The following is a 22885-nucleotide window of genomic DNA, read 5'->3' on the forward strand; positions in this document are numbered from 1 at the left end:
TAAATGTATGCATTGTAAACAATCATTTATTTGGGCCATAAATGTGACAGGTATAATAATGTTTTCTTCAGAACCAGCTCTACATGCACTTGACCAACTACTCCGTAAACAAACACAACGAGAACTTTGAGCGAGATGAAACTGCGGACAAAGGCAGCAAGCGCTCTATTGGTTGGTTCACAGAGTTCCTTCGAACCAACGATTACGATGTGGCCAAATTCTGGGGCGATGTTTCCGTGAGTAGTTTTTATTTATATTGATTCTTCAATAACTTTCAATCTAGGGCCACGTGATACATTGTTTGATAGATTATTTGAAAGATTATGTAATTAGAATTTTTAGTTTCTTGCCCCATGAGCAATATGTGAAATCAATAGAAGTTTTACAAAAATTTAAAAACTTCTAAAAATGTGTTTTCATGCTTGTCTTCACGGATATGTTGTCATCAGTTCACAGACGAATCAGAAGACATTGCACACCCAGTCTTTTCAACACACTTCCATTAACTTCACATTAATGGCTTTAATTTCATAATGCAATGCATATCACAACCCTGATGATAAGCTTATCGAGATTTGCCATATTTTTCAGAATTCGATAGATCACGCAGCACTACATTAATCAGCCTCCCTGGCTCCAGTTTCTCAATTGTATCAAATTTTCCTTTCCCAAACGAATCTGTTTCCTGTCAGAGTGTTACCAGTGTGACAGCTCTGCCCTTATCTTTCCTCTGTTTCTGTTTGCTGTCTCTTCCACCTCGCTGTCCACTTCTCTTTAGATCTAATTGTAATTCTTTCATCTTTTCAAATGGAGAGCTCATCCACTCATTGCACAACTGTATTTATTGACTGTGTATGTTATATTTTACCCAGTGTGCACCGTCTCTGTAATTCTGTGCCTCTCTATTGGCCCACAAGCTGTCCTTATTTATTGAAGCAATTTCTCAGACTCAGAATTAGACTCTACTGATAACTAATGTTAAATTCTCATTTATATGTCAGAAAAGATATGCATGAACATTTTCAGTTTGGCTGAGGACAAACACACACACACATACTTCTTTCTCTTCTCTGTGGAGGATGCATGCTGGGATCTAACCTGCTTCTCCGGAACTGCGCGTTTGGGGTCCACGGGATGCTCAGCAAATGTCCCGCCGGTTATCTGCCCCTCATACTTCAACACAGCCTCTGTTTAATCATGCAGGGAGACCGCCGGCCTGCCAGACCTCTGATAAGAGAGTACAGCAGCTGATACAGGCCGTCTGTTCCTGTCTTCCGACGATCTGCCCCTGTCTTCCCCTAGCGTGCTGTCAGTCTCTGACCTATCATGTCTCTTCAGGGAGCTGGGATGTTAATGAGTCCCTCATACGGGCTGTTTGCACATGCAATGAGATTTCACGAGCATGTCCTTACTGAGAGTTAACACAATGTCATGCATTTCTTGTGATTGGAGCAATTCAATTCACAGCGTTCAATTGTGAATGCACTGATTGGAGTTGTTTCAATTTGTTGTGTGGTCTTTTATAACAAATGCGTGTTTTGTGCACGTGTTCACAGGAGCTGGTGGTGAAGACCCTGATAGTGGCCGAACCTCATGTGCTCCACGCCTACCGCATGTGCCGCCCCGGCCAGCCACCAGGGAGCGCCAGCATCTGCTTTGAAGTTCTGGGATTTGACATAATCCTTGACCGCAAGCTCAAGCCCTGGCTGCTCGAGGTCTGTTTTCACCTTCTGTCCTCAATCAGTTCACTTCTTTTGATCCGCCACACAGTATACATTTCTGGCTATGGTCTATTGCATTTTTTTATATTAACATGGTTACATTTCTAAATGACATTATAGCTATAATGAAAGCTACAGTGGGTTCTTGTCAGCTAAATGTTTTATTATTTGTTATCTCATCTTCGTTTTGTTAATGAATTCAAAACATTTTGGTTCACAACAAGCTACTAAGGATTATATTTTTGTAATGGTTTCAATTTCTGTATTATTGCGGTTGACACCTCAGGTACCAATTGTGTTTTGTATAAAATGAAAGGGGTCAAGGCATGAGATATCAAATTTACCTTGATCTTTTGATATACAGTATATGAGGTCTTTGTACCATTAAAACGTCCTGGAGGTTTCATAGCTTTAAATGTCCTCCTCATTATAAACACATAATTTATATATTCAAGCTAATGTTAAGATGACATCACGTAAAAGATGTAAAAGATGACATCACCCGGGAACAAACATTTGCATAAAGAGAGCGTCCAAAGCAAGACATCAACGAATAGTCATCTTCTCACCATAGGCCACGCCCACCGGCTTCCATTCATGGCTAGGGATGGGCGATATCTTATCATTTGCGATATACCGGTACAAATTCTCCCCATGATAAGAATTAGTCTTCCGTAATAATAATGAAATAATGAAAAAGTCTAGTTGTTGACATTTCTGTTTGTGACAGTGCACTTTCCTAAGTTTTGCATGTGTATGAGCCTGTTTACAAACCCGTTGTTCAACAAGGAAATAATTTATTGATATGCTTTTTCTTCATATTAACTTAACACAGTTGACCTTCTTTTTTTGACCAGATTGGTTTCATATTACAGAATGATAGCATTATATAGCATTAAATACACTGATAAAGGCTATGTCGATTAGCATTGCATTATAAATATACTTTCCTCATAAAACAATCAATCAATCAATCACCTTTATTTATATAGTGCTTTAAACAAAATACATTGCGCCAAAGCACTGAACAACATTCATTTGGAAAACAGTGTCTCAATAATGCAAAATGATAGTTAAAGGCAGTTCATCATTGAATTCATTGATGTCATCTCTGTTCAGTTGAAATAGTGTCTGTTTTAATTTGCAATCAAGTCAACGATATCGCTGTAGATGAAGTGACCCCAACTAAGCAAGCCAGAGGCGACAGCGGCAAGGAACCGAAACTCCATCGGTGACAGAATGGAGAAAAAAACCTTGGGAGAAACCAGGCTCAGTTGGGGGGCCAGTTCTCCTCTGACCAGACGAAACCAGTAGTTCAATTCCAGACTGCAGCAAAGTCAGATTGTGCAGAAGAATCATCTGTTTCCTGTGGTCTTGTCCTGGTGCTCCTCTGAGACAAGGTCTTTACAGGGGATCTGTATCTGGGGCTCTAGTTGTCCTGGTCTCCGCTGTCTTTCAGGGCAGTAGAGGTCCTTTCTAGGTGCTGATCCACCATCTGGTCTGGATACGTACTGGATCCGGGTGACTGCAGTGACCCTCTGATCTGGACACAGACTGGATCTGGTGGCCACGGTGACCTCGGAACAAGAGAGAAACAGACAAATATTAGCGTAGATGCCATTCTTCTTATGATGTAGAAAGTACGGTGTTATGTGAAGTGTTCCGGTTCCAGTTTACCTAATTAATGCAGCCTAAAAATCCTTTAACGGATTTGGATATTAAAAGCATATTAGTATGTTATGTGTAAGCCAGGTTAAAGAGATGGGTCTTTAATCTAGATTTAAACTGCAAGAGTGTGTCTGCCTCCCGAACAATGTTAGGTAGGTTATTCCAGAGTTTAGGCGCCAAATAGGAAAAGGATCTGCCGCCCGCAGTTGATTTTGATATTCTAGGTATTATCAAATTGCCTGAGTTTAGAGAACGTAGCGGACGTAGAGGAGTATAATGTAAAAGGAGCTCATTCAAATACTGAGGTGCTAAACCATTCAGGGCTTTATAAGTAATAAGCAATATTTTAAAATCTATACGATGTTTGATAGGGAGCCAGTGCAGTGTGGACAGGACCGGGCTAATATGGTCATACTTCCTGGTTCTAGTAAGAACTCTTGCTGCTGCATTTTGGACTAGCTGTAGTTTGTTTACCAAGCGTGCAGAACAACCACCCAATAAAGCATTACAGTAGTCTAACCTTGAAGTCATAAATGCATGGATTAACATTTCTGCATTTGACATTGAGAGCATAGGCCGTAATTTAGATATATTTTTGAGATGGAAAAATGCAGTTTTACAAATGCTAGAAACGTGGCTTTCTAAGGAAAGATTGCGATCAAGTAGCACACCTAGGTTCCTAACTGATGACGAAGAATTGACAGAGCAACCATCAAGTCTTAGACAGTGTTCTAGGTTATTACAAGTAGAGTTTTTAGGCCCTATGATTAACACCTCTGTTTTTTCAGAATTTAGCAGTAAGAAATTACTCGTCATCCAATTTTTTATATCGACTATGCATTCCATTAGTTTTTCAAATTGGTGTGTTTCACCGGGCTGCGAGGAAATATAGAGCTGCGTATCATCAGCATAACAGTGAAAGCTAACACCATGTTTCCTGATGATATCTCCCAAGGGTAACATATAAAGCGTGAAGAGTAGCGGCCCTAGAACTGAGCCTTGAGGTACTCCATACTGCACTTGTGATCGATATGATACATCTTCATTCACTGCTACGAACTGATGGCGGTCATATAAGTACGATTTAAACCATGCTAATGCACTTCCACTGATGCCAACAAAGTGTTCAAGTCTATGCAAAAGAATGTTGTGGTCAATTGTGTCAAACGCAGCACTAAGATCCAATAAAACTAATAGAGAGATACACCCACGATCAGATGATAAGAGCAGATCATTTGTAACTCTAAGGAGAGCAGTTTCAGTACTATGATATGGTCTAAATCCTGACTGGAAATCCTCACATATACCATTTTTCTCTAAGAAGGAATATAATTGTGAGGATACCACCTTTTCTAGTATCTTGGACAGAAAAGGGAGATTCGAGATTGGTCTATAATTAACTAGTTCTCTGGGGTCAAGTTGTGGCTTTTTTATGAGAGGCTTAATAACAGCCAGTTTGAAGGTTTTGGGGACATGTCCTAATAACAATGAGGAATTAATAATAGTCAGAAGAGGACCTATGACTTCTGGAAGCACCTCTTTTAAGAGCTTAGATGGTATAGGGTCTAACATACATGTTGTAAGTTTAGATGATTTAACAAGTTTATACAATTCTTCCTCTCCTATAGTAGAGAATGAGTGGAACTGTTCCTCAGGGGGTCTATAGTGCACTGTCTGATGCGAAACTGTAGCTGACGGCTGAATGGTTGCAATTTTATCTCTAATAGTATCGATTTTAGAAGTAAAGTAGTTCATAAAGTCATTACTGCTGTGGTGTTGGGAAATGTCAACACTTGTTGAGGCTTTATTTTTCGTTAATTTAGCCACTGTATTGAATAAATACCTGGGGTTATGTTTGTTTTCTTCTAAAAGAGAAGAAAAGTAATCAGATCTAGCAGTTTTTAATGCTTTTCGGTAGGATATGCTACTTTCCCGCCAAGCAATACGAAATACCTCTAGTTTTGTTTTCCTCCAGCTGCGCTCCATTTTTCGGGCTGCTCTCTTTAGGGTGCGAGTATGCTCATTATACCATGGTGTCAAACTGTTTTCCTTAACCTTTCTTAAGCGTAAAGGAGCAACTGTATTTAAAGTGCTAGAATAGAGAGAGTCCATAGTTTCTGTTACATCATCAAGTTGTTCTGAGGTTTTGGATATGCTAAGGAATTCGGATACATCAGGAAGATAACTTAAAAAGCAGTCTTTTGTGGTAGAAGTGATGGTTCTTCGATACTTGTAACAAGAAGTAGAATTTACAATTTTGGCTATATGAAGTTTACACAGAACTAAATAATGATCTGAGATATCATCACTTGGCTGAATAATTTCAACACTATCAACATCAATTCCATGTGACAGTATTAAATCTAGAGTATGATTTCGACAATGAGTAGGTCCTGAAACGTGTTGTCTAACACCAATAGAGTTCAGAATGTCTATAAATGCTGATCCCAATACATCTTTTTCATTATCGACATGGATATTAAAATCACCAACTATTAAGACTTTATCTGCAGCCAGAACTAACTCGGATGTAAAATCACCAAACTCTTTAATAAAGTCTGTATGGTGCCCTGGTGGCCTGTATACAGTAGCCAGTACAAACATAACAGGGGATTTATCATTAACATTGGTTTCTCTGGATAATGTTATATGAAGCACCATTACTTCAAACGAGTTATACTTGAAGCCTGCCCTCTGAGAAATCCTGAAAACGTTATTATAAATTGAAGCAACACCTCCCCCTTTGCCTTTTAGACGCGGCTCGTGTTTATAACAGTAATCTTGGGGGGTGGACTCATTTAAAATAATGTAATCATCAGGTTTTAGCCAGGTTTCTGTCAAGCAGAGCACATCTATATTATGATCAGTTATCATATTATTTACAAAAAGTGTTTTCGTAGAAATGGATCTGATATTCAATAAGCCAATCTTTATCATTTGTTTATCCATATTGCATTTGTTTTTTATTTGTTGAACCTCAATTAAATTGTTAACCTTAACTTGGTTAGGACGTTTTTTGTATTTTCTAGTTCGTGGAACAGACACAGTCTCTATAGTGTGATATCTAGGTGAAAGAGTCTCTATGTGCTGAGAATTAACTGACCTCTGTGACGGTCAATACCCAAACAATACCCAAGATTGCTTGAAGAACACATATAAACCATATATTTTGTGCAATCGTATGTTTATTGTCTTCAAATTTCATCAGTTAATATTTCTCTATATCTTTTGTGCATTTTATTGAGGATAACTGGATACCTTTGTCCATATTAGGGATTTCCTGGAGTGTCATCAGTAGTATTACTTCTGCTATGCATATGTGGAGTTTCTGCGCAAGGGCGCCCTCTGGCTTCCATTATGAAATAAATGGTCAATACATTACGTTTAAGGGCTGTTTCATAGTCAACGCATCTGTACATATACGCGTCACCGAGGCTACGCATCGTTATGCTTCGGCCGCCATTATGCGTCGGTGCGTAGCCAAAATGTGTCGTCCTAGTTTTTGATACGCAATACTATGCGTTGTCGGTGGGGGCGACATTGCAAGTATTGTACATTAATTCAAGTATATTGTGTTTACAGAAGAAGAAGGTTTGAATACAATGGCGGGCAAAGAGTAAAAATTATGCAAACTTATACGTATTCATCCACATTTATCTCTGCGTTGCCTTTGTTGCCGCCTATGTAAAATCAGCAACAGAATGCCATTGTGATCTGAATATCACGCGACCCGACTCTACTAATATCACCCCGACTCTACTACCCCCTGTTGCGTGAGCGATGTATTGCATACACGCATCGCCCATGACGCTTGCGTCCGCTGTTTAGACTATGAAAGGGAGCGCGTCGCTCGCATTGCTTGCTCGCGTTTCTCTAGTTGACTATGTAAGGGCCCTAATCAGTAATGGTCACAACACCCTATTTTGGATAAAAATAGGAAATATATTACTTTTCTCTAAAGAAACAGGATTCCCTGAATTATCGTCATTGGTATCGCAATAAATACCAGAAATAGAAAGAACGTTGGCTTTGATGAGTTTGGTTTAACAGCTTGTTCGTGTCTTTGTACAGATATCAGAAGGTTTCCAGCATAAGGAACAAGTGAATATTTTATTTTTAATGGCATCCCGAATCATATCAGAGGATTGTTCTGAGAATTTTGTTTTGTAAATGAGGCACAGTGTCATGGAGAGTTCACAAAGAAACATTTGCTGAGAGATGAAGCGGTACTAGATCAGACTGCAACTGCCTCACAAACTGTAACTGAATGATTTCATAATGCTTTGTGTGGAAATGACCGTTTTATGTTGATCATTTCGTCAAAACAATCACATGCAATAGTGAGGGGGCGTTGATAGTGTTTCCTGTGCAATGAGGTTAGCCAATCATAACTGATTACTGGCAAGCTTTAAAGGAAAGGCCCATAAAACAGGTTGTTTTAGAGAGAGTTTTAGAAGGAGGGTTGAAGATAATAATTTTTTTCACATATGTGACCCTGGACCATCAGTCTTAAGTGTCATTTTTTTCCAAAATAGATGCAGTACTACTGTAGAAGTGGTATGTTAGATATTTTAGGGGGTCAATTTTTCTGCTTATCTTTGAGAGCTGCTCTCACATCAGCTGTATGAGGCCTTAAAATGCTGTCTACACAGGCAGCTCGGCAGGTTTTTTAACAAAGATATAGAGTGGAATGATTGCTGGACATCCCTGATTTACCCAGTAGGAAATAGGATGCATTTGCCTTGGTCTTTCTCAAGATGTCTTGGGTTTTGCGTCCTTTTGTTCAACTTTTCACCATCTAAGGCAAAACATCCCATGTCATTCAGCTAAACGAGAGACTCCCACAGAAAGATGATCTAAAGAAGCAGTTGTTTGTGTGTTTGAAAACAGTTGGTTCCTCAGATTCTGGGGTTTGGCATTTTTTTTATTGTTCTGTTTCTTATTTTCATTTCCTTTTGCTGTGGTGTTCTGTAATGCTGGATGACAGTCATCTAAACAACATTTTCCAGCCGTTCCCAGCATGTGCATCTTTTAACTCAACAAACATAAAGTGATTGTGCTGACAATGCTGATTAACCATGTGTTTGTCATGGTTATTGCTTAATTAAAAACATAAAAAATGTAGAGCAACTATCATTTTTAGTGAATTGTAAAGACACCAAACATTTATAAATCATCCAATATTTAAACCATTTTTCACGGGTGAATCATTGTCATGAATCATGGTTGTATCCGTTTAATTTAGTTTTGATTTGACAAGAATAATAATAGTTGCTATCACAATGTTGTTTTAGCATCATCAGCCAGTCTTCAGTGTCACATGATCCTTCAGAATCATTCCAATATGCTTATTTGGTGCTCAAAAACATTATTTTATTGTTATTATTATTATTATTATAAATATTGAAATCATGTTTTTCTGCGTATTGTTTTTGTGGAATCTAAGATACACTACATATAATATTTTTTGTTCAACAATTTTTTGTTGTGCATCACATTGATCAAAAGTGACATTTATAATGTTATAAAAATATTTCTTTTTCAAATAACCTCTGTTCTTTTGAACTTTCTTTTCATTGAAGAATCCTGAAAAATGTATCATGATTTATAAAAAAACTGTTTTCAGCATTGATCTTAATAACATTATATTTCATATGTAGTAGAACCATCATTTTTAATATAAGAACCCTAATATTTTTCAATATTAGTTTTGACTATATATTTAATCAAATAAACTTAAAAAAAAAAACACAGAAAAATAAACTTTTTTACTAGTAATGTACATATTTTATTAACCCTTTCCCCTTATTTAGCATGATATGGTATTTAAGCATTATTTTTAATGTTTAAACAACCATCAAGGTTGATCTCATGCCAAAAGGGAAGACTATTGAAGATATGGAATTTGTAGGGCTTTCGATCTAAGCTGTAATAAGTCCAAATATTCCTTGTTTGGTTTTGACATCATCGAACATTAAGCTGACCACAGCAATCCATTCTGCAAATCTTTATTATCATTCTTAGTCAGACAAAGAGCCTGTTTGCATGTTTTTGTGTTTTGTCTGCAGTATTTCCCCATGATGTCTTAGGCCGTTGGGACGCATCATGCAGGCCAATGTTTTTACGATGGTGAAAAGTGCTTTCTTCTGCACTCAGTTCTAGCTGCCTCACTTTTAGAGTACATGAATGTGTGAACAGTTCTTTTTTTTTTGCTCAGTAAAAGTGATTTTGATGAAGCATGTTGACTGCAGACTGCACTGAATTTGGAATTAAATTCCTTATTATGGAATTTATAGACTGGCCAATTAAATCATGCTTTTTAATGCATATTTATATGATAGATTTTTCTGTGATGTTGGCAGTCCTGCAAATTTTGAAAAACTTTTGGCTCGAGGAACTGGCCACCTTGTGTGTTTTAACATCTGAAGTGGGGTTCCTGCACAACAGCAAGGATAAATGGTTAAATAGCAGCGCATTCACGACTGACGTTCAGCATAAACACAGGGCTGAGTTTGCTTACACCAGAGCAAGAGCAGACTCTCTCCCCTCTTTCCTCTGTTTGACAGACACGCTGTAGAAATGTAGGTCAGGACTGTGAGTTAAGACGGTTAGGATGCAGGAATGCTGGCGCGCGTACATGTGGGGTAACGTGCCGTTTGCCAGCCCTGAAAGTTCCATGTCGGGTTTTCTGGATCGCCCTCACTTCTGTGTGGCAGTTAAAGCATGACCTAAATCTTTTAACCCAAACTTCTGGCTGCAGCTTCCATCTTACTAACCCATTCTAGAATGTAAAATGCCTTGGGATTATTATTATGTTATTTAATTATTATTTTTTTGGTTAAATCTTCAGAATAATTTGATCTTTTATTAGAAACATCTTATTTTTAGGCTTTTTGACACTCGCGCTTTTTTTTGAAAGGGGATTTTATTAAGGGAGTGAAAAATTGGATTCAAACCTACAACTCCCATGTGAGGATCACAAGAGTATGGTGCATATGTGGTTGACTGATAAGCTATGGCCCTGAAAGAAAAAAAAAAAAAAAAAAAAAAAATATATATATATATATATATATATTATTTTAAGTCAAATCATTGAAGTTTGTTTCATGGCTAAGATTTTATTTTATTTAATTATTATTCTTTTTTTTAACTTTCATTTTTGGCCTTTTTGCAACTTTTTAATTGAAACATTTAATTGAGAAGAAGAGATATTATATTATGGTAAATAGATTTAGGTTGCCGACTGGATTTTAATCCAAAAAAAGTGCATGTTTTTCATTTTGTTTTTAAGGTGAGTAATTGAGTAATTTCTTATATGGCATTTCTCTTTTTATTTTCTGAATTTGGTGCAATTGGATCAGGTTGCAGGCAATCTTGGAACTTCTATGTCCCACATGAGCACCATAGCTCAGTGCATGTGGATAAAAGCTGATTTTGTTCAAGCCCCCCCGTTGTTTTAAGTCAAGTCATTGTGAAAGTTTGTTGCAGGTTTTAGGAACGTCTAGCGTTGAGTGACGGACGTTCCCAGCAGTTCTCCAGCGCTGTTCGTGTCTCTTTGCAGGTTTTGGGAAGAGAACACAAACTGTGGCGGTAGATGCAGTCGTTCAGCCCCAGTGATAATGATCCCTCAGTGCTACTAGCAGCCGCCACACACTCCCATCAATTAACATCCCACAAGCTCCTCACTGAGGGGGAAAAAAAGCTGTTTCTTTTTCACGCTACATTTACCGAGCGAACATTTATTTCCGATTTCAAGTGATTAGTCAAGACACATATCCACACTGCAGCGTCTGACGGAGAGAGGCAGGAGGTGTGCTTTTCTGCTGTCTGTTCTCTTATGAAAGTTTCAAAGCTGACTGTCGTAATCTTAGTGGATAAATATTGGGAATGGTATACTTTCAACTTCCTCCTTCGTCCTCTATTTAATTTCAGTTTTGATGGCTCACCCTTATCAGATATTCTATAAAATTTCTTTCTTTGAAGCAGAAATTGTTATGATTGATCTACAGTTATAATTTATTCAGTTTTCAGTGCATCCGCAGGTCTTCTGATTCTTTTATCAAGACACTTTAGTGTCTGCCGCAGTGGCAACAAAAAAGTCAAATGTAACCTCTTACTCTGACAGAGAAATGTCATATTCTCCTTTTTCTTCACCGCTTTTCATTTTATTTGCAGTTTCCTTTTCCTCTTATTTGCAAATGAGGCTGAAATGTCAGCTGGGCTTTTACAATACCTCTAAACTGACAGCTCTTTCGTTCTCACACACACAGACACCTTAGTGAGAGCTCTAAAACTTGTGTTTTAATGGACCTCAGCTCAAATAAACATCAGTTACTCAATTGCTACACAAAACCAGCATACTCAGATACACAACAGCATTTGAATGCAAATGGTAATACAAATACACCTTATAATTAACACACACACAAACAGTTAAAACCACACGTGAGCGCGGGGTTTCAAACTAAGGGACCCCCTGGGGGCAGCAAGGGAACTATTTACCATATAAATTTTTAAAAATGTCTTTACGAATATAATATAATATTTTTATGTAATTTACCACTTTTTGTATTCTGCTTTCTAAAGACTAGTAGAAAAATATATATAATTGTAGTTAGTTTATATTATTGACAGAAATAGCTTTTAACAGTAAGCAATACACATACTTACTTACTTTAGCAATATACATACTTATTTATTTTTAGTGCTTGAACTGAAGATGTTTCTTTTCAGGTTTATCCTAAATGTAATTGTAATAGTCGGTAGAAAAAAGGCACACTTAACACAAAGTGAATATTTTCAACTAATATTTTAAACTGCTTTTAGTATAGTGAACATATTTATGCTTAATTAATCATACAGTATAAATTAGTCTTTATACACTTACATAAATAATATATATAAATGTATATAACATATATAAAATGCATATTTGTGAAAATATATAATATAATATAATATAATATAATATAATATAATATAATATAATATAATATAATTGAAAAATATATACTTTTTAACTTAATAACATCTTCACCAATGTGGTTTTGTCAGATTTAGCTCACTTTTGGATACACATTTTTGGATTTCACATGTTATATTTAAAATATAGTTTTTAAGTTCCTTTAAGTATGGACACACACAATTATGACACAAGAACACCAATAAAATAATGTCAACAAAAGTTATAGAAATAATAACATTCCCACTTTAACGTAAACCAACTAAAGTCACACACACACACACACACACACACACACCTACAAACACACACACACACATACATAAAGACAATATAATAACTCAAACTAAACTCAAATGCAGTGACTAAATAGATCTTACATATTTCAAACACACATTGTTAAAAATATATGCACCTTCAAAAACACAAATTGGCTAAATAAACACTTAACACGCATTTGAACACATACAGATATGATGGCTCATGTTCACTCAAACACACACACACACACTGCAGGCAGCAGAAGCACTTTAGCTCTGGCCGAACAGCTAATGTTCTGAGGCTTTTGTACTGATTTTATCTTCTCTGCGGGTTTTATTCTCCTTCCATTGACATTCAAAACATTTGAGCCATTGATACGAGCAGGAACACAAACATGGAAACCAGAGAAACCTCACTCTCTTTAGCTCGCCTCGCATCATTCGCTAGACGTGGTGAGGCACCATTGTCCACGTCTTCAGCAGAGCGCATCATTAACATGTTAATCTGGGCACTGCTCGTTCGCGGGGCTGCTGGGAAGGTTCGTCCACTCCACAGGTCAGACAGAAGCATCTGAGGGACTTGAATAGCCATTAGTCAAATGCTGTGGTGCAACATTGATATCACTCCCCCCCGGGCCATCTCTGTCTTTTCCCTCTCTTTTCTTTCCAGAAACTGCTCACACTGGAGCCGTTAAGCTGGCATGACGAATAATGCAAAGGCACAGCGACAGACAGAGAGAATGAGAGAGAGAGATCGAGAGAGAGAGAGAGACAGAGAGAGAGAGAGAGAGAGAGAGAGAGAGAGAGAGAGAGGGGAAACATGGCTTCTCTGTTTGCCTCTTTCACTGAGTAGACTAGGCTCGCACACATGTGTTTTATGTTCCAAAACTTAGTGAACTGCCTATCTAGAAAGCATTTTAAGACAACATAGGGTGCTTCGGACAAAACAGATGTTTCAAAATGTAAGTGGCAACATTATGCTGCCTACTTTTCTAGAATTAAATGCCACATTAAGAAGGCGTATACTGTATATTTTATAGAAAATCTCAACAAAATTGCTCAACTTAATTTTACATTTTTTAACTATCATCACCCAGCAATATGTTCAAATTTGGATATTGTAAATTCTAATTTACATAGAATATACTCACGTAAAGCAATGTATACTGTATAGAAAAGTTCAAAGCTGTATTTTGCACAGCTCTCTATATAAAGTTGTAAATTACATACAGTACATACAGTACTATATAGCATATTTCTATCACAAGAATAACTGCTTGATTTCTTGTATCGTCCGAGATGCAAACTATATTATCTCCAAGCTGTGATCTGAATGCAATAACTTGAATATAGTAAAAGATATTATAAATATTTACATTATATTTGTTAAAGCTGCTTTGCAGCAATGCATTTTGTAATTTGCTATACAAATAAATTAGACATTTATATATATATATATGATATATATATATATATATATATATATATATGTATGTATAAGATATGTATAAGATATATATATATATATATATATATATATATATATATATATATATATATATATATATATATATATATATATATAGTTCTCATAATTTTAATTCCACAATATGTGAAATATATTTAAGTGAAAAATCTTTCTAATTTAGAGCTATATGTAATTTATTGATGTGTAAAAAAAAAACACACACATCTATATATATATATATATATATATATATATATATATATATATGAAGAAATTGATTAAACATATTACAAATACTTTTTTTTTTTTATTTAAAACAGAAACTAAATATAATTAATTGTACACCTAAAAGACAACTTTTTGCATTTTTTTTAGGATAAAGACAAGTATGCTTTATATGTTAATTAATTATTAAATAGTGTTCGCTCTTTTCAGTGGACAAATGTGTATATACACAAAGTATAGCTTCTCTTTCACAAAGAGAAATGCACTAGCAGTGATCTTCTGTTCTGTCTCTCTGATTCTGTGTGGGTTCAGTGTTATTGTGGAGACTGTACCTGCAATAACGACAAGGGAGAAAAAAATAAATAAAACAAATTGACTTCTTTTTGTGTTTAGCTCTCGTGAAGGTTGTGTCCTTGACGCAGTTGGTTTTCTGACAATCATTAGAAAAGCAGCAAGCATCCAGGGACAGGAAGTGCTTGTCAAGTGTTTGCCAAGCACGGGTCAAGTAGAGCTTTAAGAGCTCGTCTGCACACCCGAGATGGTCGAAAGCACGCTTCTCTTATCTAATGCTTCTCTTGCTACAATCTTTTTTTTTTACATTATTTTTCTCTGAATTTGAAATCTTTAAAGTCATGATGAATACATTTTGTTAATTGATAATTTACATTTTTCATGTCATTCCAAACTCATATGCTGTAATTATTTTCATTTTCTTTTATTTTTTATAATCTTTACATTGCTGCTGTCATACAGGGATAATTTGGTGTTCTGTGAAATCACGTGATAGCTTTGTGTGAAAAACAGACTTTTAAATTATTTTTTTGGATTGTGATGGATATGCATTTTTCTATTTTGTGTTCTGTTTATAATAAAAACAGCAACAATGGGGATTTTCGGTTTAACCATCCTTTTAATTTAGATTTGTTGTTCAGGCCATTTTAAAGTTTATGACAGCACATAATGAAGATACATTATTTTATTTTTTTGAAGAACATAAAAAAAAACTGAAGAACTTTAAAAGCACTTCGTTTATTTTGTGGTTTAAAAATATTTGTAAATTCTTCCAAATGCTTAAATTTTTTTTTTTAACCACTATGAATTTGGTTTTGCGCATTAGGAATTCATGCATGAAACAGAATTTAAAAACTGCCAACTTCCTAAAGATTCCTCACAGGATGACCATAAATTATGCAACACATTCATCACGATTTGAGAAGCCTACTTTTCCATATATGTACCCATACGTATCTAACACATTCAATGTTGGGCTGAATTTGATTTTCCTAGCATGCATTAGTCGTCACACTTCTCTATTTGATTTTTTATGCCCTTAATGAAGTCATAAAAGCTGTGGTTCACTGAGTGGAAACTCTAGGTGGCAGTGTTGCTCTGTAGTTTTGCTCTTTTCAGGTTTATTAAAAAATGATTACAGTGATCCATTCATCTGTCTATATCCGAACAAACTAAATTACTTAGCATTTTTAATGCAGTCTCACAAAAAAAAAAAAAAACAAAAAAAAACAAAGTAAAGGGCTGTTTCATGCTCTAAAATAAATCCCTCCATCACCTAGGTGTCTATTTGAAGAAGTATGACAGTCTGTGTGTGTTTGGGAATCTCTGATACAGGGTCAGGTCAGCGGCTGGCCCTGAACACGCACAGAAACACTGATTGGGTTTCGCCGCTGGAAGCAGCCTCTCCAAATGCGACAAAAGAACAGAACAGTGATTGATAAGGATGTGAAATGCGATCCACACGTCTCTCTCCGCAGCTGCTCCATTAGCAGAACCCAGATCAGTATTCCTGCGTGTACGGCGCGCTGAGGATTCGAGCAAGTGTTGTTTTGTTTATCCTGATGTTGTTGTTTATCGCTCATGCATGGGATGGCTTGTTCAGTACTGCTGCATAGTAATGCATCGCACTTTGCATCATTTCAAACATCACATAGATTATTTAAAACTATTCTAACTTTTATGTTTATATCTCAGATATTTACTTTCATTTGTATCACACCTGAACCTTTAAAGCACACAGATGATCATAAATGTACTTTTTATTTTCTCACCAGAAATATTCAAAGTTTTCATAAATTAAAACAGAGGGGCAAATAATTAAAATCTAAGTAAACATAATCCAAATGCAAAATATTCACTGGAATGATTACACACTGAAATCATAATCCCTTCGCTGTGGTTTCTTGGATTAATGTCAGGCCATGAACACACCAAAACTTTGAGGTTACTTGAGGTTCCTAAATTGCATGAGTAGTTTTCACAAAAACTGAGAGAAATTAAGTGTATTGATTTAACTGGATTAACTATGATCAAAAAACAGTATAGCATTTCGTTTTATGTGCAAATTATTATTATTATTTTTTTAAACCTCTCTAAATGTAATTGAAAAACCTATAACACTTGAGAAATATTTTGTATGTAAAAGAGACAACTGTAAGTGTGCCATTTCTCTTTCAAGTTGAATCACAGCAGTGTTGGCTGTTTGCCTGACCAATAGCAGATGAAGTGAGTGTTCAGGAAACAATGAGATACAGACCCTGTTAGATCGTTCAGCCAAGTGTTATCTTTAAACATTATTAGAGTTTTTTCTCGTATTCTCATTTTAATTTTACTTAATAATAATAATAATAATAATAATAATAATAATAATAATAATAATAATAATAATAATAAAAATTGTTTTGTCATTCTATTATTAGTATTATTTGTAAACCCTGGACCACAAAATCAGTCATGGGGTACATTTTTTGAAATTGGGATTTATTCATCGTCTGAAAATAGATAAGCTCTCCATTGATGTATGGTCTGTTAGGATCATGGGACAATATTTGGCTGATATACAACTATTTATTAACTATTTAAAAATTGATTGTTTCAAACAATGTTTTTTTTTTTTTTTTTTTTTTTTTGTGGCAATTACTACAAATATACCCATGCAACTTAAGACTGGTTTTGTGGTCCAGGGTCACATTTTTGGCTATCTATCTATCTATCTATCTATCTATCTATCTATCTATCTATCTATCTATCTATCTATCTATCTATCTATCTATCTATCTATCTATCTATCTATCTATCTATCTATCTATCTATCTATCTATCTATTTAGTCTTGGATTAGATAAGAAATGTTGCACTGGCAACTAGCTACAATAAAATAACTTTAACTTTTCAGACACACTTTATTTTAAGGTACAATTCTCACTTTTTACTAACTACTGACTACATTTTTTTTCTTGCCTTGCCTAAACTCCTAATTTGCTGCTTATTAATAGTTAGTAAGGTGGATAGCATGCTAGTAAATAGTGAGTATTGGTCCTTAAAATAAAGTGTTACCAATTTTTATACTTAACTTTGCTTCAGTTAATGTATACTTTATTCAATGAAATTCTGATAACGTTTTCATAAAAAAAAACAAAACCAAAAGATCTCGCTAAGTATTTTTTAAATTAAACGTGAAGGGAAAGGCTGTACATTTGAAATGTGTGCATGTGCTATAATTTGACTTTTGGTCAGCTTTCAAGTCTGTGCTATCATCCAGTGCTAAAAGACAAATGCAAAGCCACAGTTCAGATTTCCTGGGGTCTCTACACAGATTCATTAATCTCAAAACAGCTGGATTCCCTGTAGTGCGACACCACGTTTGCACCACAAGTCCCAGTAAAGGCACAAAGAAGGTGTGTAAATTAAAAATCAGTCAAATCCTTTGATGGCGTCGAGGAGCTTTTGTAAAATCTACTTGCGTCAGAGCAATTATTGTCAAAAGGTGTTGAATTATGAAGAAAAAGACCGAAAACATGGCTGACATCCTAAATCTGCGGGTCTCCTGCGTGGCGGATCTTGATGAGCCGCCTTTGTTGCTTTGTGAATCGGGCCATCTGCGGGGCATCTACCCAGCGAGGGGTGACGTGGCCCAGCTCGGAGAGCTAAGAAAGCGTGAGCCGGATCAGCTACTGCTGCTAAGGTTACGGCTGATACAGTAAATTCATTGATTCAGTCCACCGTTAGCCACCCCTCCCACCAAACCCCCCTGCGCCGCTCAGTTGTGATGTAAATATTATCTTACGGTCCGGTCCTCTCCTAAGCGATCACCTTTCTGAGGGGGGCAGCTCTATTACTGTGTCTGCTGTCATCTCTCTCTGGGGCTGCCATCTTTCTCTAAACGTTTGTCCGTGCTGACGCTGAAGCACTAATGCTGTTTGTCTTACACACTGTAATGTGCAAAGCTTTACCCAAAACTCATTTTTGCCGTATCGGAGTGAGAAAATGCTTTTGCTGTTGTTTGTCATGGGCGGAATACAAAATGATCTGAGGTGAAGAAAACCCTTCAGGACACTTATCTGCTGATAAATGGAGTTGGTAGCTAAAGGAACGGTTCTCCCAAAATTCTGCCATTGTTTACTCACCCTCATGCCATTCCAAATATATTCCTTTGAAACAAAGTTACTGTATCAATGTCCTGTTAGAAGGCCTTTGTATACAAAAGGGGTAAAGATGTGGGCTGTTAGCAAAAGGTTGAAAGTTTATAAACCGTATAATATATAAAATGTGTAATAAACTTTATTTTACCAAAGTGACTAGTCGACGTGTTGGATAATCAATATATATATATTATAAACATATCATTTCTGACAGCTAAAATAATAGTACCACATGAAGGAGAAATCTATTCAGTAATAATGAAAAATAATAAAGCAATAATATTATTCCTTCGAGGTGTACTTTGTTTGAGATACAGATGATTTATTTTTCAAGTTGCCTCCAACCACTGTAACACTCTCGACTTCTTGTATAAAATGTGATATTATTTTCTTTCTAGTCTTTCTTGCTTTAAGTCTATTAATAGCACAGTTAGTTTTGGCTTAACATACACAACGGGTCAGAAGATTGGAATCATTAAGATTTGATAATTGTTTTGAGAGAAGTCTCTAATCCTCATCGAGGCTGCATTTATTGATTAAAAATACAGTAAAATCAGTGATATTGTGAAATGTCATTTAAAATGTTTTATTTTAAAAAAAATATATATATTTTCAAATGTAATTTATTCCTGTGAATTTTCAGCATTTTCATTAGTCTAGTATTTAGTCTTCCGAAATCATGAAGGTAATGTAAAATGAGTGTAAAAAAGTGTATTGGGTTTTGAAAATGCATGCAATTTTTTTGTATGTTAAAATAGACAACCATTTCTTTTAAAAGTTTAATAACAGCAGTGTTGGATATTTGCCTGACAGACCCTGGTAGATCGTTCAGCCAAGTGTTATTTTGGTATCATTAAAATGAGAAATTACTCATTACTTAATTAAATTGGGGTTTTATTTGTATTTTAATTTAATTAAATTATTAGTTTTTATTTGTAATTTTATTATTATACATTTAAAATGTATTAAATTAAAACCTGTGTATATAGTTTTTGAATATTTTTTTAGCTGCAATAAAATAAGTTGAACATTTTGTACATTTTATTTTAAGGTCCAATTCTCACTATTTACTAGGCTGATTTATTAATACTTATTTAAAAAAACATGAAAAATATTTAATTATTTCAAATTGGGAGTGTATGTTACTTAAACTAAAATACAGCAGGGTAGTTATTATTACAAAATTGAAAAATAAAATAAAATAGATTATATATTTTTAAAAATAAGTTAGTTAAAGTGTCTAATATATTGAGTCCTTGCTTATTGTCATACTTTTAAATTTTAGTGCAGTCACTTTTTTTTAATTTGTAGTTTTTTAGTTTTTGTTTTTCGTATGCCTCTTGAAACAATACAAACACTTAAATATTGAGTTTCTGGTCAGCTTCTGGTTTCAAATACTGCAGCACTGAGAATGAAAGTTATGAATGAGCATTACCATACATCACAGCGATTGTGCAGATATCATGAGCTGATCTCATTTCCTGTGCAGTTCTTTTTTCAGGTCCACAGAGAAAATAACTCTGGCATCTGATGAATTAGCTTGTGTTGGCAGGAATGTGACAGATTATACTAATGCACGGAAAGACATTCTATTGCTCAATTATCTCTAATTAACTGCTCAAATGATTCTGAATGGTTCTAAATGATTTAACTCAAACAAATATCTAAACCAGCATGCAAAGCTATGGTTTTCATGTGTTTAGATGGTGCCGTTATTCCGGCCAAAGCGAACCAAAGCTCATCTGATACATTTAAAAATGCTTGATCATCACTCTGGGTAAGGGCTCACAGGATATATTTGCATTTAGTGATGACTTTTTACCCAGTAAGCTCTCAAAGATCTGCGTTCGGAGTGACCGGAAAAGATTCCTCATGCGAGATAAGGAAAGATTGTGCCATTCAAGTGGTGGCGTCTACCAGCATAATGGACTAGTTGGTTTGTTGCCTGGCTGATCACACTTGCTTAATGTCTTTGTCCCATTCAGACTTCATATTTAAAAAAAAAGAACAACATATGTTTTTTGTAACGTAACAATCAAGTCAAGAAACATGTTGGCTTAAATTGTCACGATTTTACAGTTTTAAAGACCAATTTCGGTGTTTGCAAAAAGGAATGATTTTTTTTGTGGCAGAAAATAATTGTTTTAAAGTAGCAGTCTATGGAAGCCAGGGAATAAAACAAAAGTAATTTTCAGTTTATATTTCAAAATACAGCAGCGTATATCTTAGTTTATGTTTTGGTTTTAGTTTTTGTCTCACACTTCTGTCTTTTTTTCCCCTCAGAATTGACAAACTCACAATTGTTGAGTTAAATGGAGTTAAAAAGTCCTTACTATGATATACAAACTTGCATTTGAGAGAAAAAAGTCAGAATTTTGAGATAAAATAGGTACATATTAAGTGAAATGTTATAGGTTTAAATAGTATGTCATGCTTTAGCTGTAGGGCTAATTCATTAGGTCCCCTATGGACTGCATATGTGAATATTATGCAGACCTATTGTTTAAATCAAATTAATGCTTTAAAAATAGGGTTATCATAGCAGGTTTTCATCCATCTGTCCATTTAAATATCTGCGTTTAGCTTCAAAAAGCATCTTTGGCAACATTATTCTTTAAAATGATTTGCATTCTGATTGTAACATCCCAATGTACAACAATAGATTTTTTTTTCTCTAATTCCATGGATTTTACTTGTTTCCCTGTACTTGTTAACAGTCAGTATGTTTACATGGACAACAATACTCTGATTTTAGTATGATTAAGACAATACTCTGATCAGTGTTGTGCTAGTTACTAAGAAATAGCAACTAGTTACAGTTACTAGTTGCTTCATTCAAAAAGTAACTCAGTTACTTTGTTGATTACTTACACCAAAAAGCAATGCATTACTGTTAAAAGTAACTTTTTAGTTACTTTTTTAAAGAATGTTCTTTAATGTTCCCATTGATGCCCTTTTATGCGTTATGGTCTATACGAACACTGACTTAAACAGAAAGTAATTTTTAAACAATATTTTATTTAAGTCAGACCAGAACAAACTGAATACTGTATATCACAATGATTTCTGAAATAAATAGCAAAAAAGGCTGAATAATATATTCAGAATCAAAAACTAAAGTGGCTTCTGCATCATAAAAGCTGTTGAGCCCATAAGAATGTTCCTTTCACAGCTTAAGTATGAAAACTATCAACAATGTACAACATAACACAAAACATTTTGAAATAAATCAATGAAAGCAATCTGAATTATTCAAAATCAATTTCGAAAAACTCAGCACCAAAAAACTGCTATTACAACCATAAATTATATGCATTAATATATATATATATATATATATATATATATATATATATATATATATATATATATATATATATATATATATATATAAATGCTGTTTAAAAATTAAATCTATATTATCATGCTAATGAGCTGCCTGAATGTGATGAGACGTTGGAGCATAGCTTAAAATCACAAAAATAAGTCTTCATGTAAACAAAGAAGTACACAAGCATCTCCAAAACCATCAAAGGTTATTTAAAAATAAATTAATTCATGAATTATTTTATGAAACACATTTTTACTGTCTTATTTATTTAGCCTATAAATTAAAATTATAATAATGATAAAAATAACTTTATTTTTATTTATTATTATATATTATTATACAGGTTATGCATACAAAGCTTTTATCCAAAACGACTTACAAAAGAGGAACAAATTACTCCAGAGTCAGTCACAATGCCGGGTTTATTATACAATAATAATCAAGTGTTAAGATTATCACAAATTGAACAAGATTTTGATGCACATCTTTCTAAATCGTTGTATTTCACCTTGTACTACACTTGATAGAGAATCACTTTACAGTAGGCATGTTACACATAATAATATTCAATAAAACTGTATGTTAACACGTAGCAGCTTGCTGCATGAATCCCTGAGTACAGTTTACAAATCTGAGGGAACGGATTGCGAAAGCATGCACACGGATTATGAATTCGTGGATACGGTTTACAAAAACTGAGCACACGGATTGGAAATTCGTGATCACGGTTTGTTAATCCATGGGCACTATTTGTTAAACCTAGGGAACAGTTTATGAATTCTTGAGTATGTTTTATAAACTGAGGGGGCGGGTTGCAA

At 34.9% G+C, this 22885-nt stretch overlaps 1 protein-coding gene across 3 annotated transcripts in view; it reads left to right on the forward strand.

The window, feature by feature from the left end:
- Positions 1-22885, forward strand: part of LOC127967773 (tubulin polyglutamylase TTLL7-like) — a 121013-nt gene that overhangs the window by 45490 nt on the left and 52638 nt on the right. For all 3 annotated transcript variants that reach the window (XM_052568453.1, XM_052568454.1, XM_052568455.1), the window contains 2 exons: positions 72-236; positions 1557-1715. In XM_052568453.1, the coding sequence (XP_052424413.1) occupies positions 72-236; positions 1557-1715 (324 nt within the window). The remainder of the gene's footprint in view (positions 1-71; positions 237-1556; positions 1716-22885) is intronic.

The sequence above is a fragment of the Carassius gibelio genome, chromosome B11, assembly GCF_023724105.1.
Source record: "Carassius gibelio isolate Cgi1373 ecotype wild population from Czech Republic chromosome B11, carGib1.2-hapl.c, whole genome shotgun sequence".
NCBI classification, from domain to species: Eukaryota; Metazoa; Chordata; class Actinopteri; order Cypriniformes; family Cyprinidae; genus Carassius; species Carassius gibelio.